At 37.9% G+C, this 16,584-nt stretch overlaps 1 protein-coding gene across 2 annotated transcripts in view; it reads left to right on the top strand.

Moving 5' to 3' along the window:
- Positions 1-7,873: 7,873 nt before the first annotated feature.
- Positions 7,874-16,584, top strand: part of LOC107091514 (rho GTPase-activating protein 6-like) — a 93,304-nt gene continuing 84,593 nt past the window's right edge. For both annotated transcript variants that reach the window (XM_015385483.1, XM_015385482.1), the window contains exon 1: positions 7,874-7,964. In XM_015385483.1, coding sequence (XP_015240969.1) covers positions 7,947-7,964 — 18 coding nt within the window. In that variant the 5' untranslated portion in view covers positions 7,874-7,946. The remainder of the gene's footprint in view (positions 7,965-16,584) is intronic.

Below are 16,584 nucleotides of genomic sequence, written 5' to 3'. Positions count from 1 at the left end.
CTAGATTTGTTTGTTCTTTATATCACTTTAGGCCTATATTAAGAGCCATTGTAGAGGCTCCAAAGAGCCACAGGTTAGAGACTCCTTTGATAATGACAAAAAAAATAAGTGGTGTATAATTATAAAGCTTAAAAAAGATATTTTTCAACACTTGTTTCCAATGCATTTTAAGTCAGAATATCCTGCTTCTGCCTGCATCTGAGGAAATCCACAAAATGTCAATAAAAAAGCAAAACATTTATTTTTGATCTAAGCAAAAAAAAGGGAGCACAGTGTGTGTTTGGTTCTTAGTGGGATCCTTTCAGCCAGGAGAGGATAGAAGAAGAGGATTAGGTTGTAACTTGGTATAGACTGAAGCCTCTGAAGAGTACGAGCTGGTTTGTTGTTACCCACAGTTTGTTGCCGTCTGGATCTTGTAATCAAAGATTTATCATCTATAAAGCAGGTATGCAGTGGGTCTTTCTTCCTTTGATGTGTTAATGCAGGACGGTGCAGGGAAAGGGGTGGGGGGGCTCTTAATTTGTGTCTGTGTTTGTCTTCAGAACATGAAAGCTGCTGGAGGTCCAGGGAGAGTTGTTGTTTGAGCGTTTAGGAGGCCCACTTGTCTAATTTAGTTGGCCCTGAACTCGCTTTGTTTCAGGGTGGTTTATGAGGAACATGTTTTTCTAATCTCAAGAAGTATGCAAATGTCCCCCAGATCTGCCCCTGGGGATTTCACAGAGGGTTCTTGCACCTATTATCAGACAACATGCATGAAAAGTTCCCAGTTTTCTGCTGGTGTTCAGTGCCCTCTAGTGGCTGGATTCCATCTTTAGAGGAAGCTCAAGTTTCTAAAGCAACGTTTATATCTGTTTGGATAAGGATGAATTGAAAGATAAATGAATAGATTTCATGGCCTGGAGTCGTTATGCAAGACATGCATGTCCTCGCACGGCATGCATGGGTTCCATCAGTCCAGAAACATGAATCTTAATCTAAATTTTCTATATTTTGCTTTGTGCATAGTTGTCTGTGCTACGTTTACCTGTGATAGCCTGACCAGGGTGCCTCCAAGAAATGCAAAATCCAAAGAGCCATTTTGACCAGAGTCCAGTGAAATTATATTAATTTAGAGCCACATGTTACATCACATTTTAATAAAATAATACTTATTATTTTTGTTAAATATATGCTGTTGGAAATCTTTTGTGTTATTAGGTTTTAAAACATGAGGAAACATAAAACATTTCATAAGAAGGAAGCTTGGATTTTCTTCTGTAGGATTTTTTTTCATGTTTTAAAAAAAGAAAATATATAATATTTCCAAGCTAATAACAAAAATAGACTTAAAAACAAACTCATGGTATTTTTAATGTCATTCTATCATGGAAATTAAATTCAAATATTGTTTTTTAAAAAAGCTAAAGCTTTTAAGACTGGTATTTGTTATATATTCAGAACCATTAACTTGGTCTTTATCATTTTTAGCCACAACTGAGAGGATCCAAAGAGCCGCCTGCAGCTCTAGAGCCACAGGTTGCAGACCTCTGCCCCAACCTCTCACCTAATAGCAACTGGAGACAGGCACCAAACCTGCCGCTACCATGCACCTACTTACAGGCCTTGACAATGGATGGATGGATGGGCAGGCCTCAAAGATATATTTTACAAGGATCAAATCTAGTTATAAATCATCATTTTATCTTTTTATACTCAAGCTGGGGACTGCTGCCCTGAAGTTCAGGAGTGAGGTGTCGGCATGCCTTTGCAGCTAGGAGTTGCATGGCATTTTTCCATGTCTGGGGATGAAGACCCATTAAATAGAGTTAGAAATATTAAATTATAAAATATGCAACCGTGACCCAAAAAGACATCAAATTCAGTGGTTTTCATGCTCCTTCTGATGCTTTCTGAACGCATCATCTTTGCCTGAAACACAAGGTCTGTAATCAATTCCAATGTGGTTATATAGTAGCTCAAAGTGATGCAATATTGAGCCTTATCATTTATAAGCCTTTAATCATTCTTTGTTTGTAGGTAGAAAGTAATATTATTATTGAAAATGACTTCAATAGTTAATAATTCCTTCCAGAATGTCAGTGAAGTTCTCATATCTGCCATGATCCACCTGGATGGTCTACAGACAGCTGACTGGTAACCACTAATTAATTTGTGTCATATGCCTCATTTTGTTTTGATTTATCCTGAAGGAAATTCGTTGGATGTAGGAGTTTGCCCTGAAATCGAAGGGTTGACCTTTCAAACCTCAGCTACGGCTTTCAGCTTCGTTGTGTCGTTGGGTAAGACACTTCCCCTCACATTTTCTACTGATGGTGGTCAGAGGGACTGGTGGCACCAGTGTACGTCAGCCTTGCTTCTGTTAGTGTGCCCCAGGGCAGCTGTGGCTACAATGTAGTTTGCCACCATCAGTGTGAGTGAATGGGTGAAAGACTGAATGCAGTGTAAAGCGCTTTGGTCAAGTGCTCTGGCTTGAAAAAGCGCTATAAAAGTACAGGTCCTATTCTCTTCTCTGTAAATGTAACTTTCAGATTCAATGCTGTAAATTAAAGATAGAAATATTTTACCAAGTTACCTGACATTAACATAAATGATAAGATCTGATCATTTTTTTGATCCACCAACAGCAGGTTCATTGATGTTTCTTTAAAATCACCAAAAGCATGAAAGCAATGAAATATACATTCAGCCACAGGCGTCTGACAAAGCAGGCCAGCTGAGAGTAATTTCAGACTGTGTCAGACCAGAAATAGGCCTGCAAAGTTGTGTAATGTAAAAACCTTTAGGGGTCATGGACAATGAGATCAGTTGAGTATGCAGTGTAACAAAGTGACAACCTCACAATAAAGTGTTGGAGTTTAATTATAGCACTCTCCTCTGACCCAAGTGTGCTGAAACACTCTCTTCAATATACACATGCACATGTTTTTATGATGCCGTTTGAAGTGCCTTGCAAAATGATTCATGTATAATAATTTTTTTTTGTGATAGATATTTGGAAATTAGAGATAAATCTTGGATATTTTATCCTTCCATTCATTTACCGTCACGCTTTTCCCAATTGGGGTTGCGAGGGGTGCTGGTGTCTATCTCCAGCTGTCAATGGGCAAAGGCAGGGTACACCCTAGACAAGTCAACAAAACATTCATGCACACACTCATACCTAAGGAGTTCCTGGGGAGAATCAACCCATGCACAGGAAGAACATGCAAACTCCATGCAGAAAAGACCCAGGGGTGAGAATTGAATTTGTAACCTTCTTGCTGCTAGGCAGCAGTGCTACCCACTGCCCCACTGTGCAGCCACTGATTTTTGTTTGTTTTTTTGAAGAAAAAAGTTGCATCTTTAAAAATATTTAATGATGGATGTGCCTATGAAGCCTGGGTCATTGGCGGAGGCTTCTCCAATGTTTGCGGTATGTGGGGGTAAGTGGTGTCTGTCATAATGCTGTCAGTCAAAGGCTGACACTTACCTAGTATGTTTCCTTTTTGATAAAGCTCATAGTTTAAGATATAGGTTATCTTGAGCTATCTCTATAGTTATGCTCCTATAGGCTTAGACTGCTGGAGGACATAGGGACCCCTTTTTCATCATTCTGCTACATTCTATTTCTATTCTCCCACTTTCAGAATCTGTTAGTTCAATCTCAAACGCTATTCTCTCTCTGCTTTTTTTTCAATTCAAGAACAAATGAACTTATGTGGCCATCAATACTGCAAAAACAATCCAAAAATGAGTCCCAACTTAACCCTTTATAGGGCACTCAGTGAAAAACTTTGAGAATCAAACTTTCAAGCCAATAGTGTTATTCGAAGAAACGCCAACTTGTCTGAATATATTAAGAAACATAACAAAAGTGCTTCTATAAGAAATTCATGAAAAACACCCTGAGAGTGAACGCAACACAATTTTTTTGGTACAACATAACCTTAGAGGGATTAATGCTGATACTAGCACTTACATTTGTTGTTTATAATCCTAAATATAATTGTTAACTAGGCTTAACAACTTTTTAACTTTACTTTTTAACATTTCAATTAGCTTTTTATCTTTTTTTGTTGACCTGTTAACTTTAATATACATTTATATATATTATTCAAGGGCTCATCTAATTGGTCAAATGCCAAAGTAAGATGTATAGCCATGTAGAAACATCTTTGCTGAATGGCTGGATATAGATCTTGTCCTTCTAGACTTCACTGAGGGACGGGTTTGTCCTGTGATCAAAAACGGTTATAGCCCTACAATGGGTTAAAAAAATAAGTGTCCTTATCCTCATATTTGAGTAGGTAAATGAGATGATCTGCCAATGAGAGAGTATTATTACCCTGAAAACAAGATTATTTGATATTATGCACTTCAAATAAGACATTGCAGTTGTTAATTTTTTTTATTTTAGATGTACTTACCTTGCTGAATTCAAGAGACTTTCAAGACTTTCTTAGAATTTTTTGCAGTGAGCTCAAGGACAAAAACAAAAAACAAAACAATAACACTAATCTGAACTAAAATAGATAAAAAAGTAATGATACAACAATAAGTTAATATACCACTGCTTATACTAATAATTATAAGATTTGAATGTTAAAAATTCAGCATCTACCTATTTCACTCTACATAGAGTATTTGAAACTATAGTGAGTTTAAATATGTGCAGCGTAACGTTTACTCTATGTAGTGTCGTTTACCTGCCACTCTCTGAGAGTTCTTCCTGATTTTGACTCTAAAAAGAGTAAAATTGGCGTGCAGGTGGTGCAATGGTTAACGTGCACGACCCATGTATGGAGGCCTTAGCCCTTGACGCAGCTGACTCGGGTGCGAATCCGACCTGTGGTCCTTTCCTGCATGTCTCTCCCCCTCTCTCATACCCCCTTTCCTGTCAGCCTACTGTCGAAAAAAACAAGCCACTAATCCCATAAAAATAAATATAGAGTAATTTGGAGGGGACCAAATATTATCTGAAATGTTCAACTCTGTAGGTGTTAAAGTAATACTTTATTTATTTATTGTGTACCATTACTACTACTTTATAATAATGATAATGGAATGGCTACAACTACAAAATGCTGGTGTGAACCAGTCTTTGCTCTCTCGCCTGCAGCTGGTGCAAAATCCAGCTGCTTGTCTTTTAATTGGTGCTCCAAAATATGAGCGCCTCACTCCTGTCCTGGTCTCACTCCATTGGCTGCCTGTGCATCATAGAGTCATGATTGTCTTTCTTTTTAAGTGTTTTGTTTTAAGTCTTATCTCTCTGAGCTTCTTCAACTCTACTTGCCTCCTCAGTCCCTCAGGTCAGGAGAGCAGCAGCTCCTACAGGTAAGGTTTAAGAGTAGGATCAGAGGGGCAAAAACTTTCACTATTGCTGCTCCTCTTTTAGAGAATAACCTCCAGCTGCACATTAGGGAGGTTCTGGGGTTGGAGCTGGGCCTTCTGAATTCACATCTGAGAGCGCTAGCCAGGTACTGTGGCGGTAGGGTGGAAAGCTCTGCTCTGACCTCCTTGAAGGCATGCAAGGCCGCTCATGGCACACTGGTGGGCCTGTTGCTCCGTGGCCACCAGGCCATGGTCGCAGCTCAGGGCAGTAATGCTCATCAGTGTCCCATGGTTGGCTGTACAGCTGCCTTTGTGGCAAAGGTGTGTCATAGCAGATTGTGCTTCGTGTTTGGTCGAACCTGCTTTTTGCTCCATAACTAGGAATTGGCATGTCCTGCATCCTTTGTGGTCTGAAACTGCTCTGCTGGGAGGAACTACACACTACACTACCAAACCTTCCCTGCTCCCTTGAGTTAGCTCTCAGCCCTGTGGTTGCCAGTGGAGGACCTCCCCTGGTACCCTTTATATCAACCCTATTGAAAGCAGGGGTGGGTTCACTTTCTTCTCTCTTTTGTGATCCTTCTGCTCCTTCTTCTGACCCTTCGTCTGATCCTTCGCTTGACCCTTCGTCTGACTCACTTTCTCATTTCAAGAAGGGAACATTTTCTGTCTCCTCAAGGAGTTTTCTATAAAATTAGCCACAAAGAACCATTTATCTACCATTCAATGTATATATTACAGAACTGTAACCAATTTAGTAATGTTGCACCAATACCGATAGCAGTATTGGGCAGGGCCCTGATCCAGCACTAAAATGATGGTATCTGTATGGGGAAGTACCAACAAATAGGACACCGATACCATTTTGAGAGACAAAAGTCTATTCCTTTATTGTCACCCATTCCAGGTAGGGAATAAAAAGTTCTACTGGATTCACTTTGTTTTAGTCTTTTTCCTGCTTCACAAAGGTAGGCAGCAGCTTGACAAAGCCATGATAGCGATTATTTTAAATCCAAATAGTATGCAGTTCTACAAATATACAAATTTCAAACAGATGGTATTGGTATCAGCCGATACTGCACAGCCAGGTATCGGGTATTGGTATCGGGCCAAAAAATGGCACCGCCGCAACACTACAATTTAGACAACACACATGTATAAATATGAGTGGATTTGTGAGGACTTGTATGAAAATCTTGTCTCTCTTTAATGATTTAAGTGTTAACTATGGATGTTCATTTTTTTCCTTCATTTTCCTGTTGGTACAATGTGTACAAACCAGCGATAAACTGGTTTTGGCACCTGTCAGTTTTGGGCCCCCCCTCGTTTTAAACTGGTCCCTGCCTGGCTTCACTCATGAACATTGTTGTGACCTGGTTTATTTAGTTTAACAATCTTTATTATTACCATATTTTCCATCTTTATGCTGAATGTTATTTTTTATTGCATACTTTATTATTCCTCATTCTATTCAACACTTTGTTTTCAGCTGTTTTAACCCACTTCACTCATAAAGTTGATGACGATGAGTCACATTAATATGACTACATCACTTTACTGTCACTAGTAGTACAACTATTACCAGTAGTGTTGTAGTAATGTTACCTCTAATAATAATTGTGTTTTTTAAAACATGAACGAAAAAGTAAAACAAAGTATTGCAAAAAAGATAACTAATTATGTTTCTATGGTAACAGTAATTTTAATGATAATGACAATGATTATCATCTTCTTGTATAAGAAAGTGGTGCTCTCTCTTCCACCAACGCTCCAGTTTACCGCTTCATTTAAAGGAGCAGAACACCCACAGCTGTGCTAGTGAGTTTTTCCTTACACTATTCCCTGAACCAGTGCATTGAGACACCCTGTGGCGGTGCAGCTGAGCACTGCCCAAAGTATTCCCAAAATGCTGCTTTTCCCACAGTGTGGCCCTCTGGAATAACACACTGCACAGGGGAGGAGGCGCTCTCATCAGGGCCAAACTACCAAGCTGCATTCTTCCTGTTTCTGACAGCTGAGAGCGTGCTGCGCTATCTCTGTCCAACACACACACACACACACACACTTAGTGGCAAGCACAGGAAGGGCTGACAGCAATCTGCAATCAGCACAGAGAGAAACAAAATGAGAAACACTGCAGCTTCTTCTGAGTTTTCACTAATTATTCAGAAAAGTTTAATATTAGGGAGGAAAAACAGACACAGTTACATATGGTGAGTGAAAGCAAATGAGCTTGAAAGGGGAGAAAATAAATAAATAGAGAAAAATAAGCAAAGGAGGAGTAATGTTGACCTGGGCGACAAAGGGGTGGGAAAGAAAAAAACAAAGAGAAGAGGAAGCAGAGCCATAACAGCAAATGGGAGGAGCTGAAGCCTGGAGTCATATGGAGAGGAGGAGGAAGAGGAGGGGAGGGAAAATGACATCAAGTGCAGGAGGGAAGAGAGAAAGTGCAGTTATTCAGAAAGGAGAAGGAGGAGTAGCAGAGTTTCTCTCCTCTGCACATGATTTCTACACCTGAGCCTCCAACACACCCCCTATATGCACACACACACAGGCTAATGATACTGCTGAATGAACCGGCTGTATTCACCTCCACTCCAGCTGTGGACATATGAGATTCGCTCCTGCAGACAGACATGCAGTTCTACTATGTGGTGAGTAAACTCTCCTGAATCTTTCCTTGTGTTTGACAGCAGGGATGGCACCTCTGGGAATCTCTAAAAGGGACAATTTCAAGGGTTTATGGAAACATTCATGATGAGAAAATATTAAAACAAAGTTAAAAGGTGAGAGATGACCTCATTTGATTCTCTGTACTGACTACAGCTCTAGTTGATGATCCTGAGATGTCTAAAGAGGAAATCCTCCACAAACTAGCAGCATATTCTACACTTTAGACATTTTTGTGTGTGGGACACAAAGAACAAATGGTGTCGGTGACAGAGTCAACTGCAGACAAGAACATGCATGACTTCTTCTTACACATTTAAGCCAAAATGGAGAAGTGGTTCCTCCTCATTTGTTCTTCTGCAATGATTGAGTGGATTGCCTTTAAACTTGTGATTCTGCTCTACTTTACTTCTGAGGCCTTGAAGCAAAACAGATCTACAGCAAAGGAGTCTTCTTGAGCTGCAGCGCTCCATGCGTATGACTCCCCTGATGCATTAAATTGAGATTAGCTGTTTAGTCTGCTGATATGCTGCCTGCTTGAGGAGATTTGGTTCATCTTAACATAATTAGAAGCACTGCCGCTTGTTTTATCAGAAGGAAATAGGAGAGCGTCAGTGAGCAATCAGCTTCATGATCATTTAAAGGCTGCTTCTATCTTAATTCCTCATAATTTTATTTTTTTATGAGCGTTCAAGTTTTGTCCTTACATAACATTTTAGTGTCTTGACTGGTCCAGTGTCAGAGGTTCGTCAGCGATAAACACCTGCCTGCCCTGCACAACCTGATTTACAGCACTGGCAGCTGGCTAATGAATAAACTGAAGCTTCTTCTTTAAATATGGAGCCAAATATTCCCCCAAGGAACAGATGGAGACCAAACCCAGCTACTTAAAGGGTAGCTGGTAAAAAAATGCTAATTGTCTCCCTTATCTAAATATGATAATGTAGGGTTAGCTTTGGTGTTGGCCTCACTTTGCTGTCTGGTTACATTAAAGCCAATGGTAGACTTTTGGAAGTGACTTGATTCTGCTAAAAATGAATATAAGCCATTTATCTGGTTAAAAAAAGGACATAATTTTCACACATAATAAAAGCTGAGTTTATAAACCTTATTCTGACACAAAATTTACGATGCTGAGCTACTTTCCATTAAAGCAGCTATAAAAAAACGAAGTATTTATCAGTAAATATAGAAATATTTATCTTTATTTTTAACTTTATTATTTTGTCAATAACCATGTTAATCCACATATGCAGCTAAGCTGAAGTAAATCAATCATTGATCATTGATTGAATTCCATAATAAAACATTGAGGTTAAACATTTGATTGGCACAGAATTAGCTTTGAACTCTTTAATAGAAACTTATCCCAAGTTATATGTTGTAGTCAGTTGCAAAATGGAGTCCATCAACGACCCCAAATCAGCTAAGATTTGATCCATTAGATAAGGAATCGGATGATATGTTACCTACTGTAAATTAAATTGCAAACAAGTTAATAAGTTAAGTTAAAAAGTTAGAAAGCGAGGTGAAAAGTTTGAAAAGTTAAGTCAAAAAGTTGATGAGTTGAGTAAAAGAAATGAAGTGTCTGTATCAGCATTAATGTTTTAATGTTATATAGTAACAAAGGATGTGTTTTTGTCAACTGACATCTTTTTTTTAAATGTTACAAAAGTATTAACCCTTTATAGGGCAAGTTAGCATTTTTGATCACTTCCATACCCCTAACAATCGGAGTCCCCCTCGTCCCATGGGGAGTTCTAGAAGCACTAGATCTATATCCAGCCATTCAGCAAAGATGCTGCTACATGGCTCTAAATCTTAGTTTGGCATTTGACCAATTAGATTAGCCCTTGAATGATATATTACCTACTGTAAATTAAGTTGAAAAAAAGTCAAGAAAAAAAGGTACAAATCTAATGGAAAAGTTGAAAAATAATAAGCCTAGTTAACAATAATATTTAGGTTTATAAACTAAAAAAATTTTAGTATCAGCATTAATGCCTCTAAGGTTATGTCGTACCAAAAAAAAAAAGTGTTTCTTTAACTCTCAGAGTGTTTTTCTTATAGAAGCACTTTTGTTATTTTTCTTATCATATTCGGGCAAGTTGGCATTTCTTGTTATTACTTTTTGTCATTGAAATATCCATATTTTTTGAATGTCACAAAGGTAATAAGGTCTAGTCCTGGATTCCAATAACACTCTTGGCATTAAAATGTTGATTTTCAGAGTATTTCACTGAGTTCCTTATGAAGAATTAAGTTTCTTGTCGACAATCCCTTTAGGACAACTTCTCTATAGAGAATCTAGTCACATGTGTTGTTAAGGTTTGACTTGACCCACTGTTTCACATGAACTGTCTTGAAGGTTCTGTTGCTTCATCTCTAAGAACTCTGACCCAGTCCACTGATTTTAAAGTCTTTCCACAGACTTTTCAGTCAGTGTATGGGGCCATTTCTTTGGGTTTCTCTAAAAACCACGAAAAAAACCCAAAACATTCAACTTTTAGTGTTGAAACTAACAATGCATCATGGAATAGTTTACCTTTAATAGGTCTTGTGCTTCCAATATTTCTGGGAGATTTTGGACAAAAAAAGAGTGGTTTTTCTACAAAGGAAATGTTATGTAAAGTGAAGAAAAGCATTTTTGTATTCTGAAGCTCAAACCAATCATCTGTAGTATCAGAGTCATGGCATCAACACTTTATTTTCTCCAGTTTTCAAGTTTTCCTCCTATTTCTTTTTATCTCATGACAATAACTCTGTTCATTGTAACACAGAAATTTTGCAAATTGAGATTTTCTGCTGAATATGCATCTGCTGTCAAAAAAAAGAAGCTTGTAGTGAGAAAACAATTTGTTCACTTCCTATAAAGTAGATTATGGTATGTGAAAATATATTTCAGCTGACTTGAAAAAAGTGAAATATAAATAAAAGTGAAATGGGTATTTTGAGGTGAAGACAGTCAACCTGAGACAGTAAATTCAGATATGTCATACAGCAGACTGATAAGGTTGTTTTCATTAAAAAAAGCCCTTTCCAGCAGATTTTCAGCAGCCGTTCTAGCAGGTTACAGCATCAAAGTGTAACCACTTTGTTCAGAGGAGAGATGGCGGTGATAAGGATAGCACTTGCAGGTGAAAAGAGTCAGAATGTTTAAGGTTTGCATGTTTGCTTCATTCTTGTGTGGGTTTCCCCATGTCCTCTGATTACCTCTCTCTTTCTGAAAAACATGTTTTGTCCACTGGAGATTTTAGATTACCTTTAAGGGTTGATTATGACATATATGTGTCATGTGTTGTGTTGTGATGGGCCGGTCCCCTGTTTTTAGGCTACCTTCCACCGTGCCTGAGTGTGCATTCACACCAAACATGAATGCAGTGCAATGAGCGACTGATTTATCTGGTCTCACTAATGTAAAGGCTCGTTCATGAGCGAATTAACTGCATTAGAAGAAGCGGATGAGGGCATGGAGCACGTCAGATGGACCAAAACAAGGCTTATCTTGTGTTAACAAATGTTGTACGTTAACCAATCAGGGACTGGATGTAGTTGTGATGGGAGACAAAAACCTATTGGAGGTAGGTTCGTCCAACTGCCTCTTCACAGCAGCTCCTTCTTCTAAGTCCTGAACAGATGGATATAACACTGGAAGCAGCAGCTCAGAAGGAACAGGGTATACTGGTCGAACTGGGAGCTGATCTGTTGGACTCCTCAACAACGTTGGTCAGCTTTCCAGACCCCATACAGCACCGTCACCTCGTAAAATCCAGGTCCGACAAAGTTAAACAGGCAGGAATCTGCAAGTGGATGGCAGAGAGAGAGAGGAAAGATATCCAGCGACCAACAGCAGGATCACCATTTATTGTGAACCACTTTCACAATCACCTGTCAGATGCAGATGTTTAGAGCAGGAAGCCAATAGATCACAGGTGTCAAAATGGTTCCAGAAAGGGCCGTGTGGCTGCAGGTTTTTTTTCCAACCAAACAATAGCACACCAGACTCCATTCATATCATGAAGTCATCATGTTCAGATTGGACTCACTTGATGAGATGACTGGAGTCTGATGTACTACTGCTTGGTTGGAAAGAAACCTGCAGCCAGACAACCCTTTCTGCAACCAGTTTGACAGCCCTGCAATAGATGGATGGATATTGACATGACAATTCTGCCAAAGCATTGAGCTGGACAGGAAATGTGATTAAAAAAGGAACAGATGGATGGCAAAGAAAGACGTCTTCATATAGTGTATCTCTAAAACACACAAGTATGGCTTTTGACAACAAACGTATTTAAAGCTGCAATGAGCTAGCATTAGCGCTACATGCTGGCACAGTTTCTAGCACTGTTGCCTTGCAGGATGAAGGTCTTGGTTTCAATTCCTTTCTGCATTGAGTTTGCATGTTCTCCCTGTGCAGGTCTGGGTTCCCTCCAGGTACTCCGGCTTCCCCCCAAACATGGCAGTCTACCTGGCATCTCTAAGCTGCCCATGTGTATGTTTGTACATCTTAAACTGTAATCGATTGGTGACCTGTCTAGTTTGCACCCATCCTTTTCCCCATAGTCTGCTGGAGAACAGCAATGGCTCCCTAATGGATAACACAAAAGACAATGGAAGAAGTAACCATCACCACAACAGATGCAAAGACACAGTCTATTGCTTTAGGCTGTGGCTATGACAGATGCATAGATCTTACAAAGGTTAATTGGTTCTGCTTTGTTTGACTTAACTTAAACATTTAAACAACATTTATTGGTCCAATCCCACCAGCGTGGGAACGTGCAATCACACCTGTGTGGTTCAAAGAAGCTAACTCTGCAAACACACAGGACTTGGTCGCTCTTAAGAAAACCCAATACAGAAGGTGATGTAGGGCATTTTGGGGAATCTTAACCAAGCATATTGTAGAATAGAATCAGAGCATGCATATCTCAGCTGCTGGAAAACCAATCAAAAGAGCAATTAGCCAGAAGGATGGACATAAAAATGACTTGTCTAAACTTTAAATGTTTGAAACACAAGAATGTTTAAAACCACATTAAGTTTGATGTTAATCTAAACTTTCAGTGTTTTTTTTTTCTTTTTTTAAATACATATACATCTTTAAGGTTGAATAATTAGTGGTTGGTCGCATCATTTTAGAAATACATAATACAATCTGCCAGTAATCATAATAACATATTTAATGATTGGTTGACTGACTGATACATTTTTATTCTTGAATATAATATTGTCTTTTTCATTGAGTAACATGCACTACATAGTAGATAGAATAAACAGATATGTAGTCTGTTTAGTTTTTGTTTTCTGTTTTTTTTTTAACCAGGAATCATAGGACTGTAGGACTAAAGCGTACAAACAGAATAAAAAGCAGATTAAACCAACTAAAAAGGATTTTTTCCTAATTATCAAAAATGTGTCTGCTTTAATAAAACGGTCATGTTTACCATGCATTTCAGAAAAACTTGAAGTGTGGTGTTAATTTTTATTACTTTGAAAGATAAAGCTGTAAAAGAGCAAAAGTAACTATATTTTTAATGCTTTCTAGCCTTCCAGCTCAAAATATACTTGTACTGCCTTCATTTTCTTAAGTTATGGTTCTCCTTGCCTTTTTAGGGAAATTCAGTTTGCTTATTTTTTACTACTTATTTTTACACATACCTGCCTTATTCTTTTCCATTTTGAAGAATTAATAAGTAGTTTTTTTTTTGTTGTTGTTGTTTTTAAACTGACCTTTTCAGTGTAATCGTCCAGGGAATGAACTTGTGGATCACTAAAGTAAAGCCCTTAATAAACATTTATCAGTTGGGAAAAAGTTAAATATCTGAAAATCTGATGAAATTTGATAAATTCATCTGTGTGGACACAAATAAGCCAGATTTTTGTAATGTTTTCAAAAGAATTCTTTAAACAGGATTTTTTCTTAATACGGTAATAAAAAATGTGTCTGCTTTAATAAAACAGTCATGTTTACCGTGCATTTCAGAAAAAGCTGAAGTGTGGTGTTAATTTTTACTACTTTGACAGATAAAGCTGTAAAAGAGCAAAAGTAACTATATGTATAAATCTTCTAAGCTTCCAGCTCAAAATAAACATGTTTTAACTAAAAAAAACTTTTTACTACCTATTTTTACACATACCTGCCTTCCTCTTTTTCATTTTGAAGATTAAAGTATTAAGTATTTTTTTTTTTAACTGACCTTTTCAATGTAACATGGTATATTAGCCCAGGCAATGAACTTGTGGATCACTAAATTAAAGCCCTTAATAAACATTTATCAGCTGGGAAAAAGTTAAATATCTGAAGATCTGATAAAATTTGATAAATTCATCTGTGTGGACACAAATAAGCCAGATTTTTGTAATGTTTTCAAAAGAATTCTTTAAACAGGATTTTTTTTCTCTTCCCTTTAAATGAAAGGTTGAATTTTTTCCAAACTTTTTTGCATGAGACTATGCAACTGCAAAAAAGATTGATTTGTTTTTTTACTTTAATACACTGTCTTACAAGGGATGCTAATATATATAAAAAAAATCTCAGTTAAATAAAAGAAACGTGCATTAAAAAAAAAAATCAACTGACACACTGTCAACAAAGTTTACACAGACACATCTTTATTTCTGCATTGTTTCAGTTCCTCCCCATCTGCAGAAAATCAGCTCTTTGAAAGTGATCAAACCAGCACAGTTATTTGCAAGAAAAACGTTTTTTTTTTTTTATTATGTTTTTGCATCATATCAAAAGGTCCAGATGGTCATTCTCATGTCTAACCCAGGAGACGTGCTCCTCTTTATCCCATCTAACACATTAAGAATGTGCAGGGAGCTTCTGCACTTTATCTGCAGTTGCTGTTCACACATACAGTTCATAGTTGAGGATTATGTGGGTGGATTCAGATATTTGGAAGCGATGTGTTGGATGGAAGCATCTGTTTAGAGTGGACATAGTGTTAAAATAACGCAGCGCTGAACAGAGAACGAGCCTTTTTGGGGACTGATTCTGGTGCTGATGATGTAATGTGTTTAAATATGGCCATATGACGAATGAGGGAATGAAGGGCAGCATGTGCAGCAGAGCGGACTCCTAGCACAAAATCACACTGGAAAAGTTTTTTTTTTTTCTTTCTGGTGTTTATGATTTTTTTTAATTAGATGGAAATAAACAAACAAAAAAATAATAATACTTAATATGAAATGAAATGAAAGGCTTATATTGGAGCCAGGCTGTCTGACCAAAATAGGTCCTGCCCGTGCTTCAGATGGCAAGCTGAAGCCTCCTTTGATCAGACGTGTTCCTCCAGCAGATTCCATGGATGATTCCATGGATCTCCAATCCATTATTGTGCCCCTCATTGTTAGGCCTGCTAAAAGAGGCCAAAAATACCACCCGCCGTGTTTTCTGGACCTGCAGTTGGATCTGCTGTAGCTCAGTAGTTGGATCAGACCACGCTGGTAAACCATCAATCATCAGTGAGCCTCGGCCGTCTCTAAACCCTGCTGCCAGTTTCCCACTGGTCCTTTCTTGGACCAGTTTGGGTAAACACTGCTCACTGGGAAAGCTGCAGTTTCTAAGTTCCTAATCAAGCCATAAAAACACAACAACTTGGCTCTAAATTCCCGACATCCTTATGCTCACTTATTCCCTTTGCAAACTGTTTTACTTTATCCCAGCTGCTGACATTATGAAGAATCTACTTATTGCTTTAACCTTCACCTGCTAATCTTAATTACATTGATGTACATCAACAGTTACTAAATACAGAGTTCCAACAAGTTAGTCATCATCAAATTCAAGAATTTTTAAGGACTTTTCTGGATGTATTCTTTAAAATTCAAGGACCCTGCTCAGTACCTGCTGCTACCACTGAACATTTGACCAATAAATGATTTTAATTCAAAGCAGGTTCAGTTTAAAAAACATAACTTCCTGGATCAGATTTAATAACAAATTGGAATGACTATACAGCGCACATTCATAGCAAAAATATGCATAGCCGACATTCATACCCACTATTTATGGAAATGTGTCGTGATGGCGAGATTAGGCTTTTTTTGAGCTTTAGATCTTTTCTGCATATCTTTTTTGAAAAGGACTCATAAACGTTGCATGCTCACTGGGCCAATCAAGTGGTGAATAAATAAATATTCAGCAGCACAAAATCTGTCCGGTCCACACGTCCTTAAAGTAGGAATTTATGGACTAGAAAAGAATGATCTAAAGGAATCGGCACAACGTTAATAGCACCCTGCCTTTGGGAGGGGGTGTCAGGTTTGTAACCGCCTCTTTGTTTGATTAGCGCCTTATTAGGAGAATTCTGGCTTCTGAAGTCACAGTTGTATTTCTCACAGAAAATATTACCAAAATTAAACCCTATTTTAGAGCAATAATAATGCAAACAAATCTTAAAAATCCTTGTCTTTACATGTTAAAACCAGCCTCATTGCATGATATCTAGTTGTGCTTAATAGTTTACATACCCTCACATTAAAGACAGAAAGAAATCAGCTGCCAGTAAAATAAATTGAAATTGACAAAATTAATGATAAATAAAAATTATATAAAAAAAAATGGAAATCGTGACATTGGTTATGAATATGGTA

Source organism: Cyprinodon variegatus, unplaced genomic scaffold (genome assembly GCF_000732505.1).
Source record: "Cyprinodon variegatus isolate N-32 unplaced genomic scaffold, C_variegatus-1.0 Scaffold341, whole genome shotgun sequence".
Taxonomy (NCBI): Eukaryota; Metazoa; Chordata; class Actinopteri; order Cyprinodontiformes; family Cyprinodontidae; genus Cyprinodon; species Cyprinodon variegatus.
Note: the sequence above shows the minus strand (reverse complement) of the source record. Positions and strands in the feature narration are given on the sequence as shown.